Source organism: Pristis pectinata, chromosome 35 (genome assembly GCF_009764475.1).
Source record: "Pristis pectinata isolate sPriPec2 chromosome 35, sPriPec2.1.pri, whole genome shotgun sequence".
NCBI lineage: Eukaryota > Metazoa > Chordata > Chondrichthyes > Rhinopristiformes > Pristidae > Pristis > Pristis pectinata.
The window spans coordinates 4,881,948-4,906,689 of NC_067439.1; the positions used below are offsets into that span (position 1 = coordinate 4,881,948).

General features: G+C 49.9%; 1 protein-coding gene across 4 annotated transcripts in view; it reads right to left on the minus strand.

The window, feature by feature from the left end:
- The window catches only part of LOC127586301 (transcription factor RelB-like), a 48,548-nt gene that overhangs the window by 14,851 nt on the left and 8,955 nt on the right, over window positions 1-24,742 (minus strand). For 2 of the 4 annotated variants that reach the window (XM_052044138.1, XM_052044141.1), the window contains exons 2-7: window positions 22,162-22,197; window positions 18,352-18,896; window positions 13,381-13,532; window positions 9,718-9,809; window positions 1,222-1,347; window positions 417-521 (exon numbers count right to left, since the gene is read on the minus strand). In XM_052044138.1, coding sequence (XP_051900098.1) covers window positions 417-521; window positions 1,222-1,347; window positions 9,718-9,809; window positions 13,381-13,532; window positions 18,352-18,896; window positions 22,162-22,197 — 1,056 coding nt within the window. Of the gene's footprint in view, window positions 1-416; window positions 522-1,221; window positions 1,348-9,717; window positions 9,810-13,380; window positions 13,533-18,351; window positions 18,897-22,161; window positions 22,198-23,695; window positions 23,834-23,885; window positions 24,237-24,742 lie in introns of those variants that run through there. The other 2 variants (XM_052044139.1, XM_052044140.1) reach the window with 2 other exon arrangements.

Consider the following 24,742-nt stretch of genomic DNA (forward strand, 5'->3'; position numbering starts at 1 on the left):
ACCTGTGCACACATGGACGTGCAGGTGACAATAAACTCGACTTTGACTACGAAGGGAGAAAATAAAAACTGTGCAAAAACAAGACACTAGTGCAAAAAGAAAAAGACACAACTTGGAGACAAGTCCATGACAGTGCAAGAGGTGGTCTGTAGTGTTCCTCCGGGTGCTCCGGTTTCATCCCACATTCCAAAGAAGTACGGGTTAGGAAGTTGTGGGCATGCTATGTTGGTGCCAGAAGCGTGGTGACACTTGCAGACTGCCCCCGGAACACTTGAAGCAAAAGATGCATTCCACTGTGTGACTAATAAAGAAATCTAATGCTCTGTTGCTGAGGTAGGGTTAGAGTTGTGCAGGTCGGTTCAAGAAATGTAACTGCAGCATTGATTAGGCTACCAGGGTAGAGAAAACACCAGTACCTTTCTGCACCTTGTCACAGAGAAGGAACAGTTCCTCTCCTCCTGTGCACACCCCACTGTCTTTGTTCAAGCGGCAGATCCTTAGCTCGGAGGTGTTGGTGGCTTCTGTAATGGGAAGAGTGGGTGAGACGATGAGATGGGTGTTCTCACCCACCCCTTACTCCAAAGTCTTGTGCACGGTGACAAATCATCATTGCTGCTCCAGCCTTGGCAGCCTCAAATTCCCTCCCGGAAGCTCCCCACAGCTGGGGAAACAGCCGCGTCCTCCGTCTGCACTCGGGGTCAGAGACGCACAGCTCGCGCCTCCCCATGGTCCCGACTGAGGTGCTGTGGCAGAAAGCAATGCCCACCACTGCCCAGGGCGGGGATGCCCAGCGTCCCCAGGACCACACCTCAAACAGAGGCAATTGGGACGTCCCAAGGTCACCACAGGGGCTGCGGAAGGGCAGGTCGTATTGCCTCAACTGCTCAATTATGTTTCAGGCAGGGAGGAGCGGAGAGTGGAGGGGAGCGGCGGGGCGGGCGGGAGGGGGCGAGTGTGGAGGGGAGAGGAGGGGAGGGAGGGAGGGAGGGAGGGGTACCTGGGTGTTGGTGAAGAAAGGTTAAGACAGACAGATGGACAGAAACAGACAGCTGTTTAAAGGACCTGACGATGGGGAGGGGGCAGAGGGAGGGAGTGGGGGCGGAGGGGGAAGTTGATGGAATGGAGTCAACGCCGCGGGAGAGGCTGGGGCCAGAAACGACCCCAGGACCGGGAGCAACGCCAAAACGAGAAGCTCCAAGACGCGTGAACGCAACGACCTACTTTTGTCGTAAATGGGCTCAGAGAGGACGGGCGTCAGGGCATAGCGTGGCTCTGGGATGAAGGCCTGGAAACACAGGCGGACCACGTTCATGTCAATGTCCTCCAGGTAGTTCAGCGACTCGCCCGCTGTGGGGGAAGCAGAACACTGTCAGCGCTCCATGCATGAAAACCCAACACTTGCCAACTCCACTGAGGCTTCCAGCCACAGGGACCCATGGTCATCGGGGGGGGGGGGGGGGGGTGGTGTCAGTGCAATGGCAGGGGAGGGGACAAGCAGCAGTTCTGCCCACCCCCTCTCCTCCAAACCCCCACCCCCCAATGGTTCCAGGGTGATACATAGAAGGACAGACTGATGCACCACCTCTATCGGCTAGTATAGAAGCAATAGGCCGAATAGTCTCCTGTGTAAGAAGGAAACCTGAGAAATAAGGAGAGTCAAGGGAGGGGCTAAGTTCTGGTTACGTTGCTGGATTGGGTGCTGCTGCATTTAAGTAGCAGCCAAAAGGACAACGCAAGTCTGTCTCAATACCAAGCCCTTTAAATGTAGCACAAGGTTTGTGGAGTACATCAGGAGGTGCTGGGGCAGGTGACCAAAAACTTCTTTGAAAACATTGCTTTCAACTTTAAAATTCTTTAAATTAATTAGATAAAAGTGGACTTTAAAATTCATTGAAGGGACGTGGGCTTCGTAGGCTGAGCCAGCATTGAATTGCCCTTGAGGTGGTGGTGAGCTGCCTTCTTGAACCACTGCAGTCCTTGAGGTGTGGGTGAACCCTCAACGCTGTTAGTATTGGTTTATTATTGTCACTTGTACCGAGGTACAGTGAAAAACTTGTCTTGCACACCGATCGTACAGATCAATTCATTACACAGTGCAGTTACCTTGGGTTAGTACAGAGTGCATTGAGGTAGTACAGGGTGCACTGAGGGAGTACAGAGTGCATTGAGGTAGTATAGGTAAAAGCAGTAACAGTACAGAGTAAAGTGTCACAGCTACAGGGAAAGTGCAGTGCAATAGGTGATTAGGAGGAAGCTCCAGGAGTTTGACCCAGTGACAGTGAAGGGCAAGCAATATACACATTAAAAGATGAACTCCTGATCTCACAATCTATCTCGTCGTGGCCCTTGCACTTTATTTATTTAACCTGCACTGCACTCTCTCTGTAACAGTAACACTTTATTCTGCTTTGTTTCCCTGTTTACTGCCTTGATGAACCTGTGTACGGAATGATGTGTCTGGATGGCACAGAAACAAACGCTTTTCACTGTATCTTGGTACATGTGACAATAATAAACCAACTACCAATATTTCCAGGTCAGGTCGGCGTGTGGCTTGGAGGAGAGGGGTTCAGGGAAGAGAGGCGGGGAGATACAGGGAGGGAGTTCCTGAGCTCTGGGCCTGGGCAGCTGAAGGAGGGGAGAGAGGTGGGGAGACGCAGGGAGGCAATTCCCGAGCTCGTAGCCTGAACAACTTTCTGACTTTCCAGAGCTCACACATTCAACCCATTAACTTTAGGGACACAAGGCTTATGTATATGTTGAGTTAAATCTACGTTAACTTACGTTTGCCCTCGCCTTGTAACGTACTGTGCCTCTGCTGCAAAAAACTACTTTTCATGGCATTTACCCCCTGGGTATGACAATATGATAAACTCGAACAAGGGTGCCACCAAAAAAATCTGGCTAATCTCAATTCCTCACCATGACCTGCTCCCATGAAGAGGTGAGAAGAGTCTTGGGCGGAAAAGCTACACAGCAGCTTTAAAATTTTTCTACACCTTGCCCATTCAATCCTCCAAATCTCAGAGCTCCTCCAAATCCAACCCAATTTGATCCCCAATTTACATCACGCCCAACACTGGCAGCTGTGTGTTCAGCTGCCTGGGCCCAGAGCTCAGGAACTCCCTCCCTACATCTTCCCGCCTCTCTCTCTCTCTCTCTCCTCTAACTCTGGAACCACTTCCTTGAACCCCTCTACCAATGAACATCGACATTTTCAAGGAAGCATTTGGTCACCTGCCCCAGTTCTTCCTGATGTGGTCACCAAACCTTTTGCTACATTTAAGGCTCATGTATAAAGGCAGGCCATTATTGTCCTTTCGGTGCTTCTTAAATGCAGCAGGTACCTGATACAACGATGTAATGAGAATTTATCCCCTGCCCCAGAACCAACCCTGTGCTTCGTACTTTTGTCTCCAAGTCAGAAAGCTGTGGGTTGAAATCCCACATGGGATACTTGAGTGTAATATAGGCTGCCAAACCAATGCACTTCTGAGGGAGCACCCCAGCAGAGGTGTCAGGTTTTGGGTGAGATGTTAATCTGTTTAACGGGCAGGTGTGATAGATCCCAGAGACTTTTGAAGAGAAAGTCGTTCCCAGTGCGTTGTCATCTCTCAGTCAATATCACAAAAATAAGCAGCTTGCTTGGTCATTATCTGGTGATGGAGACACTGCTTCCCAGCTCCAGTGACCCGGCTTTTGATCCTGACCTCAGGTGCTGACTGTGTGGAGTTTGCACGTTCTCCCCGTGACTGTGTGGGTGCTCCGGTTTCCTCCCACGTCCCAAAGACGTGTGGGTTGTTAGGTTAATTGGCCGCTGTAAATTGGTGCTGCCGCGTAGGTGAGGGCACGGTTGTTGATGGGAAGTAGAGGAGCATAACACAGAGTTAGTGTGGCTGGGTGCCTGATAGCAGAAAGTTGATGGGCCAAAGGGCCTGTTTCCGTGCTGTGTGACCCGATGACTGTCACACGGCCGTTTGTGGGAACTTGCTGTGCATTTCCCACAGTACACTGCTCGACCTGCTGAGTTCCGCCAGCACATCAGAATACAGAACAGGCCCTTCTGCCCACGACGCTATGCTGAACCAATTAAAATAGTGACACCTAATTACACTAATCCCTTCTGCCTGCAGACAGTCCATATCCCTCCAACCTCTGCATATTCACGTGCTCAGCTATGAGCTGCTTAAACCCCTCTATCGTATCTGCCTCCACCCCCCCACCCCTGGCAGCGCATTCCAGGCACCCACCGTGTGTAAAAAAAAACTTGCCCCACACATCTCCTTTGAACTCTCCCCTTCTTAAACGCATGCCCTTTAGTATTAGACATTTTGACTCTGGGAAAAAGATACCGGCTGTCTACTCTATGCCTCCCAATTTTATAAACTTCTATCAGGTCTCCCCTCAGCCTCCACCACTCCAGAGAAAACAATGAACATTTGGCCAGCATCTCCTTATAGATAATGCTCTCTAATCCAGGCAGCATCCTGGTGAACCTCTTCTGCACCCTCTCCAAAGCTTCCACACCCTTCCTGTAATGGGGCGACCAGAATTGAATGCAATGCTCCAGACACGGCCTAACCAGAGTTTTATAAAGCTGCAACAAAAAGTCCTGATTCTTGAACTCAACACATAGAAAACCTACAGCACTATACCCTTCAGCCCACAAAGCTGTGCTGAACATGTCCCTACCTTAGTAATTACTAGACTTACCCAGAGCCCTCTATTTTTCTAAGCTCCATGTACCTATCCAAAAGTCTCTTAAAGTACCCTATCGTATCCGCCTCCACCACCGTTGACAGCAGCCCATTCCACACACTCACCACTCTGCGTTAAAAAAAACTTAACCCCGACATCTCCTCTATACCTACTCCCCAGCACCTTAAACCTGTGTCCTCTTGTGGCAACCATTTCCACCCTGGGGAAAAGCCTCTGACTATCCACATGATCAATGCCTCTCTTCATCTTATACACCTCTACCAGGTCACCTCTCATCCTCCGTCGCTCCAAGGAGAAAAGGCCGAGTTCACACAACCTGTTTCCATAAGACATGCTCCCCAATCCAGGCAGCATCCTTGTAAATCTCCTCTGCACCCTTTCTATGACTTCCACATCCTCCCTGTAGTGAGGCGACCAGAACTGAGCACAGTACTCCAAATGGGGTCTGACCAGGGTCCTGTATTGTTGCAGCTATATCTCTCTAATAAAGCTCATTACCTCTCTTGACTAATAATGGCAAGCATGCCATACGCCTTCTTTATTATCCTTTGTACTGCCATTAGGCAGCTTGGTCAGCATAAATGTGTTGGGCCAAAGGGCCTGTTCCATGCTGTACAACTCCATGACTTTAAGTAGGGTCTCATTGGCTGAGAGGGACTTTAAGAGTGTGAATGTTGCTACAGAAATACTTTCTTCTAGATCATTGCTACACCTTCACATTGGAGCCAGACGTTAGCCAAACTAATTTTGTTGTGTACGAGATTAATTTATAGAATATGGAGATAAGCAACCCAAATCATCAAGGGCAAAACCGAGTGGGCTGAAGTAGCAATGGAGAGCGTGGGACTTCCCCACACCCCTCTTCCCCCACAACCTGCGGTGTTCCCGAGATGGTGCCTCTGATACTAGTGCATGCATCGCTCCTGTGACTCATTTCAAGTCACTGGTTTCTAAACAGACATTAACACTTCCGTTGAACAACTTTCTTGTTTTGACTATGTTGAAGATATTTCTAATTTCTCTTTGGCGACTTGAGGCACTGATAGTGTAGGATGGCGAGCTGGGCTGGAGAACCTTGTACAGTCTGAGCAACAAGCGACAGGGAGGCAGTGATGCTGTCCTACCACACAGAACTGGGTCCTTCAGCCCTCCAGCAACACACAAAGGCACTGGAGGGACTCAGTGGGTCAGGCAGCATCTGTGGAGGGAAATGGACAGTTGGTGTTCTGGGTCGAGGCCCTTCATTTGTTCATTTCCCTCCACAGATGCTGCCAGACCTGCTGAGTTCCTCCCGCGCCTTTGTGTGTGGCTCCAGATTCCAACATCTACCATCCAGACAGCCCTCCAGGTCTGCACCGACCATCATTTCCAATAATCCTTCCCGGGTCCATCTTACGCTCCCCATGCTCCCAACACTGGTGAGGGGGACACAGGAGATTTGCTGGGCAGAGGGTGAGAGAGAGAAAGTGGAAAGCAGGCAGACACACCTTTGTGGGGGTGGGGGGGGGGGGTAAGGAAAGAAAGAGAGAAAGAGAGAGAGAGAGAGAGACAGGTGCACAGAGAGGGAGGTGGGGAGAGAGGGGGAGAGAGAGACAGATGCACAGAGAGGCACAGGCAGATGCCAGGGATGTCCCAGTGTCCTTGTGTTCACGCAGCGAGTTCTGCAGCACGGAGGCTGAGGCTGCTCTGGCTTGACCAGTCATTTCACGTGGGGAATTTCTCACAGCAAAGGCAAGACTTGATTATCCAGAGAGGCTAGCAGCAATCGTTTGCAATTTGTTACAGAGGAATTTCCTGTTTGTGTGCGCCTTGCCCTTGTCGTGGTGTTCCTGGGGTTTTGGCTCATAGCCACGGCCTATTGGAGAGCCTTTGTGGTCTTGCAGCCGTTAAATTTAACTCTCTATCTTTGTCACGTTGCAACAGGAACCGTTAGAAACAGATAGCATGTTAAACCACCTGGCTCCAAATCACAAGGGGATTTGCATGCCAATTTTTTTTTTATTATTCAGGGCTCAGCTACACAAAGGGAGCTGATAGAAGCTGGAAAAACCCAGGGAATCTGGTCCCTGAGCAACATGTGTCTGAAATGCAGAATTCTTGACTGGTACCCCATCCACCACTCAATCTCTCTCTCTCTCTGCATCTCTTCCCCCCCCCCCCCCCCCCCCCCCCCCCCCCCCCCCCCCCTCTCTCCAGTGTTCACTCTCTCCACCACTGGCACAGTGGCTGCAGTACCTGACAATCACAGAATGCACAGCACTTACTCGCCAGCGCCTTACAGACCCACAATCTCCACCAGCAGGAAGCTAAGGGCAGCAAATGCAGGGGATCACCACAACCTGTAGGTGCCCCCCGCCCCCCAACCCCCCCACCATTTATCCTGACTGGGAAATATACCCCAATCCTTAATCATTTCTGGGTGCATGTCCTGGAGTCCATCACCAGGACTGCAGTGGTTCAAGGCAACGTGCCAGTTTAACCCCAGTCTCTCCAAAGAGATTTTGTTTTTGAAAAAGAAAAAATTCTGGGTTCGACAGATCTACCACAGAATCACATTTCAAATCTCCTCTGTGACAGACACCCCAATCTCACATAGTTGGGGCTCTCCAGCACATTGACCTGAAACATTAACTCTTTCTCTCTCCACAGATGCTGCCTGACCTGCTGAGTGTTCCCAGCACTCTCATTTTATTGCAGATATGCAGCTTTTTTAAAAAAGGTATTTCTAGCACTGAATCCGCTGTACTCCACTGACTGTCTACACATCCTGCTGCCTTGGGAAATCAGCCAGAATAATCAAAGACTCCTTCCATCTCAGACATTCTCTCTCCCCACCTCCCACCCCCAAATTGGGCAGAAGATACAAAAGCTTGTGAACACTTACCACCAGACTCTAGGACAGCTTCTATCCCACTGTTAGACTCTTGAATGGACCTCTCATATGATAAAGATGAACTTGATCTCCCAATCTACCTCATCATGGCCCTTGCAGTTTATTTGTCTACCTGCACTGCACTTTCTCTGTAACTGTAACACTATAATCTGCAACCTGTTATTGCATTTTATTACCTCCATGTACTTATGTATGGAATGATCTGTCTGGATGGCACGCAGGCAAAGCTTTTCCTTGCATCTCAGTACATGTGACAATAATAAACCAATTACCATTTCATTGAGAAAGGGGCAATGGTCACAGATAAAGGAATTCATCCAACTGCTGTCCGGAAGAGCACTGCCAAACCTCCAGGATCATCTCAAACTCTCTGGGAAGAGTAACTATGACAACGAGGCTTTTTGCTGGACTGTGATTGGAGACAGGGACCTCAAAGCATCCATCGAATCAGAACCCTCCAACCAGTGCTGTCTCCTTTAACGGCGAGGGGTTAGGGCAGCACAATGGTGCAGCAGCTCTAGCTCCAGAGACCCAGGTTCAATCCTGATCCCCGGCGCTGTCTGTGTGGAGTTTGTACGTTCTCCCCACGACCGCGTGGGTTTCCACCCAGGTGCTCCCAGTTTCCTCCCCAATCCCAAAGGCATTCAGATTGGTAAATTAATTGGCCACTGTCAATTGCCCCTAGTGTGTGGGTGAGGGGTAGAATCTAGGGGGAGTTGATGGGAATGTGGGGAGAAAACAAAATGGGATTAATGTGGGATTGGTGTAAATGGGTGGTTGATGGTCAGCACAGACTCGATGGGCTGAAGGGCCTGTTTCCATGCTGCATCTCTTTAGAAAATCATCATCCAAGACAAAGCACCCCATTAACTACCAATGGATGAAAGTGGTGGTTCACCACCTCTCACAGGGGCAATTAGGAACGGGCAATCGATGGTGGCTGTGCCAGCAACACCCAGAGCCCAAATAGGGATTAGAATCTGTCTCCAAGCCAAGCCAATCTTTCCTCGGCATTAAACATTGGTCTTGCATAGGGCAGACACGGTAGTGTAGCGGTTAGCATAACACTATTACAGTGCCAGTGACCCGGGTTCAATTCTGGCCACTGTCTGTAAGGAGTCTGTACACTCTCCGTGTCTGCGTGGGTTTCCTCCCACATTCCAAAGACGAACAGGTTAGTAAGTTGTGGGCATGCTGTGTTGGCGCCGGAAGCGTGGCGACATTTGCGGGCTGCCCCCAGAATACTCTAGGCAAAAGATGCATTTCGCTGTGTCTCTCGATGTACGTGTGACTAATAAAGAAATCTTAGGCAACATCAGGAATCTCATCTCCACCACCTCGACTGCCTTTGCATCTTTCATAGAACAGTACGGCATAGGAACAGGCCCTTCAGCCCACAATGTGGTGCTGAACTAATTAAGCTAATGACACCTAATCCCTTCTGCCTGCACATGGTCCGTATCCCTCCATTCTCTGCATATTCACGCACCTATCCAAGAGCCTCTTAAACCCCACTATCGTATCTGCCTCCACCACCACCCCTGGCTGCCTGTTCCAGGCACCCACCACTCTGTGTTTAAAAAAAACCTGCCCCACACATCTCCTTTGAACTTTCCCCCTCTCACCTTAAATGCACGCCCTCTGGTATTAGACATTGCAACTCTGGAAAAAGACTGTCTACCCTATCTACGCTTCTCATAGTTTTATAAACTTCTGTCAGGTCTCCCCTCAGCCTCTGACACTCTGGAGAAAACAACCCAAGTTTGTCCAACCTCCCCTGAAGAGAGGGACAGACAGACAGAACTCTAGAGGGGATAATGGGGGACTGGGGGAGGTGTGTGAGAGGCAGTGACAACATTTTGCCAACTTGAAACATCAACCAGTTCTCCCTCCACAGTATTTACTGCTTTCTATTTCAGAATTTCAGCAGTATTTTGCTTTGAGTCAGCAGATCAGGCTTTGCTTTCACATTCTTAATAAAAAGATCCAGCCTGCTTTCTTGGTAAAGAAACAGCTTCTCAACTCTTTTTTTTCTCCCATCCACCTGTTACCTTTGCTGGGGGACAAACACACCACAAATTGGAATGCTCTGACTGCCGCCTTACCGTTGAAAGGGTCGATCCCAAGTTTCAATCGGTGCTCGATGGCTTTTGTAATTTCTTTTTTCTTCACACACTGAATGCCGAGGTTAGCGAAGCTGTAACATGAAGGACAGGAAGGCCGGTGAATAGAAACATAGAAGCATAGAAAACCTACAGCACAATTCAGGCCCTTTGGCCCACAAAGCTGTGCCAAACATGTCCCTACCTTAGAAATTACTAGGCTTACCCAGAGCCCTCTATTTTTCTAAGCTCCATGTACCTATCCAAAAGTCTCTCAAAAGACCCTATCGTATCCGCCTCCACCACCGTTGCCGGCAGCCCATTCCACACACTCACCACTCTCTGAGTAAAAAAACTTACCCCTGACATCTCTGTACCTACTCCCCAGCACCTTAAACCTGTGTCGTCTTGTGGCAATCATTTCAGCCCTGGGGAAATGCCTCTGACTATCCACACGATCAATGCCTCTCATCATCTTATACACCTCTATCAGGTCACCCCTCATCCTCCGTCACTCCAAGGAGAAAAGGCCGAGTTCCCTCAACCTGTTTTCATAAGGCATGTTTCCCAATCCTGGCAGCATCCTTGCAAATCAACTCTGCACCCTTTCTATGGCTTCCACATCCTTCCTGTAGTGAGGTGACCAGAATTCCAGGCGAGGTCTGATCAGGGTCCTACATACGTAGCTGCAACATTACCTCTCGGCCCCTAAATTTAACTCCACGATTGATGAAGGACAATACACCATATGAAAGACAATGGAAGGAACTCATTCCTGGAACGTGGACACTGTTGTCAATGCCAGCATTTATTGCCTACCCCTAATCACTTGGGGTGAGGAGTCACATACAGATCTGGCTGGGTAAGGATGCCAGACCTCCTTCCCTGAAGGGTTGTGGTGAACCAGGACGAGAATATAAAAGCAAGGACGTACTGCTGAGGCTTTACAAGATGATGGTCCAACCGCATTTGGGATATTGAGAGGAATTTTGGGCTCCGTATCCAAGGAAGGACATGCTGGCCCGGGAGAAGATCCAGAGCAGGTTTACAAGAATAATCCCAGGAATGAAAGGTTTAACACACGAGGAGCGTTTGATGTCTCTGGGGCTGTACTCAATGGAGGGGGAGGAATCTCATTAAAACCTACCAGATACTGAAAGGCCTGGATAGAGTGGACATGGAGAGGATGTTTCCAGTAGTGGGAGAGTCGAGGGTCCGAGGGCACAGCTTCAGAATAAAGGGACGTCCCTTTAGAACTGAGATGAGGAGGAATTTCTTCAGGAGGTGAATCTGTGGAATTTGTTGCCATGGACAGCTGTGGAGGCCATTGGGTGTATTTAAGGCAGAGATCGATAGGTTCTTGATTTGTAAGGGGGTTAATGGTCACGGGGAGAAGGCAGGAGAATGGGGTTGAAAAAAAAATCAGCCATGATTGAATGACAGAGCAGACTTGATGGGCCGAATGGCCTAATTCTGCTCCTATATCTTATGGTCATCAGGTCTCACAACAATCCAGATGCAGGTTTAAACCAGAAACGTCGACAATTCCTCCCCCCCTCCCCACAGATGCTGCTCGACCCATTGAGTTCCTCCAGCAAATTGTTTGTTGCTCCATTTTCCAGCACCTGTCTCTTGTCTCCTTACAATAATGCAACTGCTTCAAGGTTATTAAAATTCCAGGATTTATTTAAATAATTGTACTTAAGCTCCCCAGATGCGATGACAGGATTCGAACTCACGTCTCTGGATCAGTAGCCCAGGTCTCTGGATATTAGTCCAGCAAGTTAACCACAATGCTACCATTTCCCCACAATGCCCACATTGGGTTAAACGTATGGAAGCATTGTGGTTAAACTACTAGGTTAGCAACCCAGAGTTCAAATCCCTACCACAGCAGTTGGCAAATTTAAGTTAACTTAAAATTTGGGATTAAAACGTCATTCTCACTAACATCTGGGGGTATTGCAAGGAGAAGTATATTGTTTTCATCATACACCACTAACTGTTCTTCAGAGACATCCTTCCAAGGTCTGGCCTATGTGACTCCTGACCTACAGCGATTCGTACAACAATCGAAATCCACTGACAAGCCACTCAGTCCCAGGGCAATTGGGGATGGTCATTCACCACCAATCACGCCAGCAGTGCCCTCATCTTCCCAGTAACACAGCTTCCCACCACACAGGACCCACCGGACTGCCCCTGCAAGCCAGGAGGTCGGGTCCCATCAAAGCAAAACCAATAAATCTGGCAGCAAAGCCCGTCTTCAGCTTCCTACGATGTTCCAACATAAGCTCAAGGAATTGCACCTCACCTTCTGACTTGCACATTGAAGCTTTCCAGAGTCAACATTAAGTTGAACAGTTTCAGATAACCTGCCATTCTAGCCCGGTATCTCGCATTTCCAGGGGTCAGAGTTTGTTTTCCCTTCCTCTCATCTACTAAGTTCTTGCTTTATCTACTTACACCTCCTTCCACCACCCCAAATATGCCTTTTGTTATTCCTCAGCCCCTATCACCCATTCTCAGCCAGCACCACTGGTCCTATGAGCTGGGTCCAGATGGGAAGATTGTATGGAGGATTCCCGCACCCCTGTCCATGTGTCCTTTGACCTTCACTTTCTCCTGGTCTCCCCATCATAGACCTTCCCTTTGCGTTCTTCTGTCTCCCCTGCTCTCCGCTCCTCTTCCAAGCTTCTTCCAGTTCTGATGAAAGGTCACTGACCCGAAACATTAACCGTTTCTCTCAGCTGTCTGACATGCTGAGTGTTTCCAGAACTTCAAGAGAACTTCAGTGGCCTTCAAGAGAGGGAACTGGATAAATATGTGGCAGAGAAAGATCGTCAAGGCTATGAAGAAAGGGCAGGTGAATGCAACTTCAGAGTTGCTTTGACAGCGAGCCAGCAGGGAATCGACGGGAGGAATGGCGACACAGCTGGTAGAGGGGCTGTCTCAGAGCACCAGAGAACCAGGTTCGATCCTGACCTCCAGGACTCTCTGTGGGGTTTGCACATTCTCCCTGTGGCCTTGTGGGTTTTCTCCCACATCCCAACAACGGGCGGGGTGGGTAGGTTAACCAGCCGCTGCTAATTGCCCCTAGTGTGTGGGCAGGTGGCAGAATCTGGGGGTAAATTGATGAGAACGTGGGGAGAATAAAATGGGATGAGTGTCCATGGGTGGTCGATACAGACTCGGTGGGCTGAAGGTCCTGCTCCTGTGATTCTTTCCACAATAAATGGGGCCCCAAAAATGGCCACGAGGTAAATGCAAAGCCCTTCATATAATAGAACCAGTCACCCTTACCCTACAGAGCCAGCACAAATTCTGTGGGCCAAACAGCCTTCTCCTGTGACACATGAATTTGGATCTAGTGCACAGCATGTGCTCAGGAGAAAAGTCTCCCTACCATGGTTGCCCACCAAGTTTTCCCACTTCACCTGGGTACGTGACAATAATAAACCAATTACCAACAGAAGTACCTTGATGAATAACCCATCGCATTATTCCCTCACCTTCATTAAACCAGAGCACTTATTCCCAAAGATGTCATGAAACACATACGTTGCCATAGTGTGTATCCCACCATCACGAGCGGGTCACCAATCGTAGGGCAGTGTTGGCCACGAGGAGCACCCCCCGCCCCGGCTCTGAACAACCCTTCCTCACCTGGCTTTCATGTTGCACTTGGGGCTGACGGTCACTTCACAGATGCCGTTCTGACAGTCCTTCCCCACCAGGCTGTGTGGGTGGGGCTTGTATGGCTCATCCTTGGTTACCAGGGAGATGATCACCTTGACCTCACCTTGCCAATTCTGGATCTGGGTGGGGGGGGGGGGGGGGGGGGGGGGGAAGGGAGGGAGGTAAGAACACACCAATCACCAACTGCCCCGAAGATGAGACAACCCTCCCAATTGGAAGGATCCCATTGGAGGAAGAGGCGTCAATCACTTCCAAGGGAATGGAAGGCTTGTATTCCTATTGGTCTTCTCAGGACACTTCACCTCCAAGTAAAGTCCCCATTGTTGGGAAGAAGCCACTTGCACACAGCAAAGCTCCCACAATGTGATGAAATCCTCACGATCTTATTTTCTAATATTGGTCAATGTATATATTGGTCAGGACAATAGGGATGAAAATTACTGCTCTTCAAACCTGTACCCTGGGATCTTTAACATCCACCCACAGAGGCTTGGTCTAACATTTCTTTTGTTGCTATTTTATGGGAGCTTGCTGTGCACAAATTGGACATTGCAGTTCCTACAATACAAGTGATTGCACTTGGGACAGATACTTCATCGACTGCATAGTGGATGTTAGAGGCGCTGCAGAAATGCAGGTCTCTCATTCTTCAGTAGTCCAAATATAATATACCAAGGGCAATATAGAAAATACTGACAGGTGTGACGGAATCCCCCTCAAAATCTCCCTTGTTTGGGCCACACCCAGTGACAATGGGAATCCACCCAAGGCAACGCCTCGAACTCCCAACTAAAATCCCCTCAGAGTACTCCTCTCCAAATAAAACCAGCCCAGAACTCCTCCCGCAAGAATTATTTCAACATGGAGGTCGGATTTGATGGAAGAGCACCGTGCGCTGGTTTAACGCTGCAATGCAGAGCAGAGGACAAAACAAAAACAACAGCCAGAAAGTCAGAGCGACTTTCACCCTTGACTGTGAAATCAGTACAACCTGTTGTAAATGACCTGTGAGATGGAGAACATTTTGTGTTAATCTCAACAGCACTTCAAGTGGCCTGGGAGTATTTGGCAGGACCATGCAGAGGGAGCTTTAGTCAGCATTGAACCCATTTACTCTTCTCCTGTGCTGTCCCTGCCCTGGGACAGAGTAGAGGGAATTTCACTCTGTGTCTAACTGTGCAACAGAATGGTTTAAAGGGAGTTCAGTCCATATCTAACCCATGTTGTCCCAGCCCTGGGAATGTGTGATGAGACAAGGTGGAGAGAATTCCATATCAAACCCTTTGCACACTTGATCTAGAAAGAATAAATAGGGAAACTTCTTTCTTCAGCAACAGAGTTTGTAACAAGTGGACACAGAGGGAGAGGGAGAGGGAGAGAGAGGGAAGAGGAGAAGTTTTTGGAATAGACAGAAGTTTCTGTAAGGGGGATCGAACTGTCCAAATTAAAGTTGTTTCCTCTTGGTTCCAGAGTACACTACCAGCATCACTAAAAGTTGATTTGGTCATTTCTCTTGCTGCTATTTTGTGGGAGCATGCTGTGCACAAATTGGATGTTGCGGTTCCTACAGCACAACAGTGATTGAACTTCATCGATTACAGTGAATGAAAACTAAGCAGTGACTTTCAGAGAGAGGAACCGGGTAAGAACGTGAAAGGGCTAATTGGACAGGACTGTGGGGAGGAGGAGGAGGACTGGGTCTAATTGGAGCTTGTTTGAAGGGCTAGCACAAGCTCAAATGGGCCAAAAGGCCTCCTGCTGGGTCGTATCATTCTACAAAGTGAAATTCCCATGGTGAGGAATGAGGGAATTAATTCTAGGAGCAAATCCTGAGAGACATTGTAGGACTTGGCTGATTGTACCTCAGTCAGATCGCCTGGCTTAGACAAGATTGAACCTACAGGCCATTCGGACTCTCTGCCACACACTAGCACCCCCAAAAAAACCGTCCCTGCTCTTGCCCCCCAGCCCTTCCCTGTGGGGTGGATCCCATTCTCCTGTTGTTCCCAGTCTCCTGCAAATTCCTGACTGGATCTAATCAGTGACCGTCACAAGCTCCCGTCTGTCCAACAGGCGGGTAGCATAGTGGTTAAGTCGCAGGTCCAGCAGCCAGAGTGCTGGAGCATTGATGCACAGACACAGTTCAAATCCCACATTTGCCGTAGAATTTACATTCAAGAATTTAAATGTACGTAAGTCTCGTTATCGAAACAACCGGACTATCATAAAACCCATCCACAGTCCTTGCCCAGTCTGGTGTATACGAGACTCCGGACTCATAACTCGACCCATAAAAATTCAGGGGCACTGGACACAGACAAAGATTCACCAGGATGTTGCCTGGAATTGGGAGCTCTGGTTGCGAGGAGAGATTGGATAAGGGTTTATTATCACTGGAATGTAGAAGGCTGGGGGGTGACCTTAGAGGTTTATAAAATTATGAGGGGCATAGAAAGGGCAGAGAGTCAGAGCCTTTTACCAAGGTGTGGGAGTACAAAACTGGGGGGGAGAGACTACAGATTTAAGGTTCGAAGGGAGAAATTTTAAGGAAATCTGAGGGGGCAAGTTTTCCCACACAGAGGTGGGTAGGTGTACAAAATGAGCTGCCAGAGGAAGTGGCAGAGGCAGGTACAATCACAACATTTTAAAGGCACTTGGATAGGGTCAGAATTATACAGCATGGAAACAGGCCCTTCAGCCCAACTCGTCCATGCCGACCCAGTTGCCAAAATGAGCCAGTCCCGTTTGCCTGCGTTTGGCCCATGTCCCTCTAAACCTTTCGTATCAGTGCACCTGTCCAAATGTCTCTGGAACTGTACCCACCTCTGCCACTTCCTCTGGCAGCTTGCTCTGCCAAATACCCATCATGCTGTGTGTGGAAAAACCTGCTCCTCATGTCCCCTTTAAATCTTTCCCCCATCTCACCTTAAACCTACTCCCTCTAGGTAGGAAAGGAGCAGAGAGATGAGGGCCTAATGCAGGCAAATGGGGTTCGCACAGGTAGGTATCATGGTCAGCATGGACGAGTTGGGCTGAAGGGCCTGTTTCTAGGCTGCACAATTCTACGAATCTCTAATAAATGCTACACTGAATTTCTTTTTGAAAACCCTTTGTAATTTTAATTTCCATTACATCCCTTGCTGGCAGGGGATTGACAGGATATACAGTGGAGAAACAGGTCACTCAGCCTGAACTACCCATGCGTGAATCTCCTCCCCATCTAAATCCATCAGGATGGCCCCCTATTCCCTCTTCCCCCACATCCCCTTCAATGCAACCGCATTATTCACCTCAACCACTCCCTGTGGGAGCCAATCCCAACACAACTTTGAAGAAATTTATCCCACAGGTGTTGTGGCCCTTTTCCCATTGACCACATCGCCTCTGGAGGTTAATGGACAGTTCACAGAGTTTGTAGGCCAACGATCATTGGTTGAGGTTTGTGGAGCATGGGGATTTGGGCAGCGCAGTGGCATGGTTGATCCAGCCGCTGCCTCACAGCTCCAGCGACCCAGGTTCGATCCTGACCTCAGGCGCTGTCTGTGTGGGGTTTGCACTGTGACCGTGTGGGTTTCCTCCCACATCCCAAAGACGTGCATGCTGGTGGGTTAATTGCTGTGTGTGTAGCTGGGGGGGGTGGTGGGGGAAGAGATGATAAAGCGTGGAGAATAGATTACAGGGAAAATTAACAGGGAATGGATTTGCTCCAAATTAAAGGCTGAAATGTCACAAGGAGATATTAAAATTAACAACTAGCATGGACCTTGTGGGCCAAATGGTCTGTTCTGTAGAATCCTTGGGACCATCCATGTATAGAGGGATCTTGGGGTCCAAGTCCCTGAAAGTGGCAACACTAGTCGATAGGGTGATAAGGAAGGGACTTGGCATGCTTGCCTTCAGTGGTCAAGGCACTGAGTATATCAGACAGGAAGTCATGTTGCAGCTGTCTAAAACTTTGGTTATGCTGCATTTTAAGTCTTGTGTGCAGGTCTGGCCGCTCCATTACAGGAAGGACGTGGAGACTGTGGAGAGGGTGCAGAAGAGGTTCACCAGGACGCTGCCTAGATTAGAGGGTATGAGCTACAAGGAGAGGTTGGACAAATTTAGGTTGTTTTCCCTGGAGCGTCAAAGGCTGAAAGGAGACCTGATAGTTTACAAAATTATGAAAGGCGTAGATAGTCAAGAGTCTTTTTCCCCCCAGGATAGAATACTCTGGGGCATGGATACTAGAGGGCACAGCTTTAAGGTGAGAGAGAGAGGAAGTTTAAAGGAGATGGTCAAGGTAAGGTTTCTTTTTAAAAAAAATACGCAGAGAGTGGTGGGTGCCTGGAACAGGCTGCCTGGGCTGGTGGTGGAGCCAGATATGATAGAGGAACTTTTAGATAGAGGGCCATTTAGATAGGCAGATGAACATGCAGGGAACAGAGGGATATGGATCATGTGCAGGCAAGATAGGTTTAATTTAATTGGGCATTGTTGCCAGCAGATACATGGTGGGCTGAAGGGCCTGTTCTTGTGCTGTACTGTATGCATTGCACACACTTCTTGCTGCCATTGTTCACAGGACCGAGCTTGATCTAGAAAGAATAAATAGGGAGAAACTTCTTCCTCCAGCAGTAGAGTCAGTAACAAGACATGGAGAGGAGGGAAGTTTTTGGAATAGACAGTTGTCATGAACTGTCCAAAGAAAAGCCGTTTTCTCTTGGTTTCCAGAGTCCAACATTGACCCCACTAATTGATCTGGTCATTTCTCTTGCTGCTATTTTGAGGGAGCTTGCTGTGCACAACTTGGATGCTGCAGTTCCTACAGCACAACAGTGATTGCACTTGAGAAAGATACTTCATCGACCACAGTGGAAGAAAACTGGCTGGACTCAAGCCATCCCTGACGTAGGGTGGGTGCTGGGGTCTCCCGAGTGGAGCAGGTGCTGCACTCACCTGGACGGTGGGAAGGGTCTTGTTGAGTTCCGTCGTGCTCTCTCCGGGGATGCTCCCGGCCGATCGCCCCTCACACTCGTAGCGGAACCTCATCCCGCGCTGTTTCGGCTGCTCCATGATGACCAGCTTGGGAGCCTCTCCCTCAGGAAAGCCCCCTAGGCCCGGGACGGGCAGGCACCTGGGAGGGAGGCGAGACGAAGACGAGCTCCTGGTCACCCGCCCCGCCACTCTGGGCTTGGCCTCGGACGAACTGGGGGCACTCCTGGTCGCCGGCTGGGGGTTCCCCGTGCCCCTGCTGACCAGCTGGGAGGATCCCGGGCCCCTGGGAACCAGCCGGGGGGACCCCGTGCCCCTGGGAACCAGCTGGGGGCCATCCATCCCCATTGGAGGCAGTTCTGCGGAGGAGCAACCCCATGGAGTTACCTGGTCCATTAGCTGGTTCCTAATTTCTCCAATTTGCACGTTACTAAAATCACAGGGTTGTGTGGTTGGAAATTCCCGCTCCTCAAGGTCCTTCAAGATAAATTCATTCAATATGTTCAGATCTGAAAAGGAAAGGAAAGAGCCGTCATCAACTCAGCCGGACTCTCCCTCCCGCTACACCCCTCCCTGCAGTCAAGGAGCCCTGGAACTCTCTCAGCCCTTGGTAGGGTGGAGTCCAAGCTAAAGTCTTGGGTTTGGGCAAGGGGCACTTCCCAAAAGTCGGTGCCTCTCAGCTCCAGCAGCCCAGGTTTGATCCCAACCTCATGCGGTCTGACGTCGAGCCTACGCTGAGGAGAGGGTCATTGGCCCAAGTTGGAATCGGCAGAGAATGTAGAAGAGAAGCTGAAAGCTGACTAGATGACAAAGGACCATATTTTCCCACCCCAAAAGGCAAAGCACGCGATGCCTCTCTGCGGCTGGGACCTCATCACTATCGAGCCAATGGTGCGGTTGCTGGAACTGGTGCCTCACAGCGCCGGAGACCCGGGTTCAATCCTGTCCTCGGGTGCCGCCTGTGGTGTGGAGTTTGCACGTCCTCCCCGTGGTGCGATCCCAAAGATGAGCAGGGTTGGTGGGTTAATTGGCCGCTGTGAATTGTGTGGGTGAGGGTTAGAATCCAGGAGGGGATGCGAAGGTGTGAAGAATAAAATGGGATCTGTGTAGGTTTAGTGTAAATGGGTCAGATGGTCGGCACTGACTCAGTGGGCCGAAGGCCCTGTTTCCATGGAGACACAAGCTGCTGCAAATGGTGGAAACTGGACCAACAAAAAACCTGCTGGAAGAACTCAGTGGGCTGAGCAGCATCTGTGGGAAGAAAGGAAATTTCGGTGGGGTGGGGGGGGATGTTGGAAAGTCCTCTAGCAGGGTTTCGACCTGAAATGTCGACAATTCCTTCCCTCCCACAGGTGCTGTTCGACCCGCTGAGTTCCTCCAGCAGGTTGATTGTTGGGCCTGTTTCCATGTTGTACGACTCTCTCTCCCCCTTCACCTCCCCAAAAGATCCCTGTCATCCTCTCTAAAGTACTTATACAGATCCCATTTGAAAGCTCTAGTGAATCAGTTTCCCCTGCCCCAGCACACCACGCAATCCAGAACCAAATCATTCTTTTATTTTCCTCATCTCTTTTCCTCAAATTATTGCGGTGGGGGTTCCCGTTTCCTTTAGCGTACCGGTCAAAAGCTAGAGGTCAGAGATTTCCAGTAATTGGGAGAAGGATTAGAGGGGGAAGATGAGGAAGCAGTTTCTCTATGATTCCATCAGCGAGCTTTGATTGGAAACAGTTCCTCTACATTTAAAACTCCTCATGATTCTGAACCAGTTCTCTCGTATGTCTGACCTCTAATCCCTGGAACCCTACCAGCCAATCTCTTCACAAGGATGTTGCTGGGACTGGAGAGTTATAAGGAGAGGCTGGACTGGCTGGGACTGTTTTCCCTAGAGTGGAGGAGGCTGAGGGGTGACATTATAGAGGTTTATAAAATCATGAGGGGTGTAGATACGGTGGATGGTCTTTTTTCCCCAGGGTGGGGGAGTCTAAGAGGGTGTAGATTTAAGGTGGGAGGGGAAAGATTTACAAGGGATCTGAGGGGCAAGTTTTTCTACATAGAGAGTGGTGTGTTTATGGAACCAGCAAACTCGCTACCAGAGGACGTGATAGAGGCGGGTACATTTACAACCTTGAAAAGACATTTGGACAGGTACACGGATAGAGTTTAGAGGGATATGGGCCAAACGCGGACAAGTGGGACTAACTTAGGTGGGCAACTTGGTTGGCATGGACGAGTTGGGCCGAAGGGCCTGTTTCCATGCTGTATGACTCCCGTCCCCTCTGCCAGGCCCAGTGTTCCTCCTGTGATCAGCACATCACGGAAACCAGCCTCCCCTCCATGGACTCTGTCTACACTTCTCGCTGTCTCGGTAAAGCAGCCAACATAATCAAAGACCCCTCCCACCCCGGGCGTTCTCTCTTCTCCCCACTCCAGAAGATATAAAAGCCCAAAAGCACGTACCACCGGGTTCAAGGACAGCTTCTATCCCACTGTTATAACATTATTGTACAATAAGATGGACTCTTGACCTCACAATTTACCTCGTCATGGCCTTGCACCTTATTGTCTACCGGCACTGCACTTTCTCTGTAACACCATATTCTGCATTCTGTTATTGCTTTTCCCTTGTCCTACCTCAATGCACTGTTATAGTGAAATGATCTGTATGGACGGCATGCAAAGTTTTTCCACTGTACACCTCGGTACATGTCACAATAATAGACCAATTTACCAATTGGACCCAACTACCCCACTTCAATCCTCTCCAGCTGGGGCCAAACCACTTAGATCAGGTAACCAGGTGCCATCTTCTGTCTTAGCAGGTTCCTCACTCGCCTCCGAGGCAGAAGGTTGTGGGTTCAAGTCTGGCTATGGACATGAGCATTAAAATTTGGGCTGATATCCAGGAGTGTTACAGAGGGAGTGCAGCATTGTCAGAACAACCTTCTTTCAGCCCAGATGTTAAACCCAGGCCTTGCCTGCTCTGCCGAGTGAACAAGAAAGATCCCACAAGATCCCCTGCCCAATAACTTTCCTTCACACTGCCCCTCGCATTAGCTGCTTGTTGGATCTTGCAGTGTTCAAATTAGTTGCCGCTACATTACAACCGCAATTGTCTTCCTTCAATTCTGTAGGACCCCAGGGCCTCCTGGGCAGTGATAGGTGCTATCGCAATGCAGTCGATCTCAGCCGAGGGAGATTGTAGAGATGTTACATTCTGCACCAGGGCTCCTGATCTGAGGAACATCATCCAGAAGTCCATATCTCAGACCTCTGATCTGCAAACAACACAAGAAAAAGGAGTAGGAGTAGGCCATTCGGCCCCTCGAGCCTGTGCCACCACTTGGTTGGACCATGACTGATATTCTCCCCAAGGCCATTTCCCTGCCTTATTCCCATATCACCTGATCCCCTCAATGTTCAAAGAGATGAATGAACAAACTCAACAACTATGCCTCCAAAGCCCTCTTGGGTAGAGAGTTCCAGGGATTCACCACCCTCTGGCTAAAGAAATTTCTCCTCATCTCAGTCCTAGATGGAACAGCCCTTATTTTGAGACCACAACCCCTGGTGCCCAGACACCTCAGCTAGTGGAATCATCCAGACTGCCAAAGGCCTGCAAGAGCGTTGGAACTCTCGATGAGGTGCGCGTGCGTGAGGAGCTGGTAAGAGAGGATAGAATACAAGGTATCCCTAGTCTGAGTTACACAACTGGGTCTTCCATTGGCCTCTTCCCAATCCGATTGAGGAATGCTTTCCTCACGTGAACCTACTCACCGAAATTCTGATCTGCTTGCAGAAACGGGCTGGGACCTGAATCAGCCAAGAGGGAGAAAGAAAATACGTGTGTTAATTTGACAGTTTCATCCCCAAGGAACGACCGATCTGCAGGCGCACAGCAGAACATTCCAGAAGCAACAAATCAGGCCCAATCGACCCATTTGTTCCCACAAATCAGCCTTGCCTTCCCCAGCCCACCCCCCAAGACAGCCCTTCGCCAGAAAGAATCACACAGTTGTGAGCTGGAGGCCAGAATTCTAAACCCCCCCCCCCCCCTCCAGCAGCACCCATATGGGGTCCATCTTCTAGATATCAAGTTGTACAGCATAGAAACAGGCCCTTCGGCCCATCAAGTCAGTGTTGACCATCGAGCACCTATTTAAAACTAATTATCCCCACATTCCAATCGTTCCCCCCCCCCCCCCCCGCCAGATTCAACCACTCACCCACACAGTTGGGGCAATTTACAGCAGCCAATTAACCTACCAACCCGCACGTTGGAACACCCGGGGGAAACCCACGCGGTCACAGGGGGAACGTGCAAGCTCCACACAGACAGCACCGGAGGTCGGGATCGAACCCGGATCTCTGGAGCTGAGGTGACAGCTCTACCAGCTGTGCTGCAGTGCTGCCCAGACCTACTAATCCAATCTACACCGGATGATTAGTCAAGTGAGAAGTCCAAGCAGACCTATTAATCCAATCTACGCCAGATTATTAGTCAAGAGAGAAATCCAAGATTCTACATTAAGCCTCATTTCACAAACCTCTCCCCTCTATTTCCTGGAAGATTCCCTCATCTCTGGCACTTGAAGTTAGAGACACAAGTACCTGCAGATGCTGAAATCTGGGGCAGAAGAAACAAGCTGCTGGAGGAACTCAGCAGGTCAGGCAGCATCTGTGGAGGCAGAGGCATGGTCAACGTTTCGGGTTGACCAGTGAAGTCCTGATGCAGGGTTTCGACCCGAAACATCGACCATCCCTTTGCCTCCACAGATGCTGCCTGACCTGCTGAGTTCCTACAAGATAGAGGAGCAGAATTAGGCCATTCAGCCCATCGAATCTGCTCCTCTATTCAATCACGGCTGATTTTTTCCCTCAACCCCATTCTCCTCGTAAGCCTTAACCCCCTTACCAATCAATCTCTGCCTTTAAATACACCCAATGACTTGGCCTCCACAGCCCTCTATGGCAACGAACTCCACAGATTCACCACCCTCTGGCTGAAGAAATTCTTCCTCCTCTCAGGTAATAGAACATTGCAGCGCAGTACAGGCCCTTCGACCCACAATGTTGTGCCCACATTTTATCCTGCTCCAAGATCTATCTAACCCTTCCCTCCCACATGGCCCCCCCCATTTCTCTACCATTCATGTGTCTATCTAAGAGTCTCTTAAATGTCCCTAATGCATCTGCCCCCCACCACCTCTGCTGGCAGTGTGTTCCACGCACCCACCACTCTCGGTGTAAAAAAAACCTTGAGTTGACCCTGTTGCCGAAGCAAATTCTTCCACGCGAAAAAAAACCAAACCTTGCCAAATCAACACAGAAAACGTCGGAAACACTCAGCAGGTCTGGGGAACAGGCTTCACGTGGACCCGATCCGACAAGGTTTCTTGCGGACGTTCCTTGTCCCCAGGAGCACTTCCAAACATTTTCCGCTTTGGTTTGAAATTTCCAGCGTCCACAGTCTTTGATTTTTTTTTTGTTTGAAAACTCACCCAAAAACGGAAACTGCTCATCCGCTGTGGACACACAGACCCGAGATGGTATCACGGCCACTGCTTTGCCCCAGTCTGCTACAGCTCTTCACACTAGCTCCCGGTGCGCAGTACCGGACCATCCTTCGCAGCGGGTCAGCGGAGACTGAACCAGCCAGGATGCGGGACCGCTTTAAACTGCGCCGGGAAGAGGAAGCGAAACTCGGGAATGGACTGCAGCCCACGTCCGACGTCAATAGAGAGGCCAATTTCCACCGCACTCCCCCTACACAAACCCTTGCCCGAAATTACTACCGATAATTCCCCGGCTTCCTCCCCACCCGCCCTGTGAGTGACATGATTATGTCAGGAGGGTGGTTACTCTGCAAAGCAGGTGGCAAGAATTCGCAGAAAGAGGAAGCGACGGGAAGTCCGTTCAGCCCGGGAGCGAACAACTTCTCGCCCCTCCCCGTTGTGGAATTCCGGGGAATTGATAAGCAGAAGGATCCCAACATCGCCCGTCGGGGGACAGGACTGCGAGGTCATCAGGCGGGTGTTAGAAAAGTCCACCCGCACTGTGTGTCCTCCCCAGTGGCGCAGCGGGTAGAGCCGCTGCCTTGCAGCTGGCGTTCGCTCCAGCGACAGGGGTTCGATCCCGACCTCCGGCGCTGTGGTGTGTGTGTGTGTGTGTGTGTGAGAGAGAGAGAGAGAGACGCGAGGGTGGGTGGCAGGTAAAAAAAAATCAGCCCTGATCGAATAGAGCAGAAGACTTGATGGGCTGAATGGCCTTATAGGCACTCAGCGGGTCAGAAGGGGGGGGGGGGGGGGTAGGTGTGATGGTGGGTGGGGAGGGAACGACTCTCCAGTGTCCAGTTTCC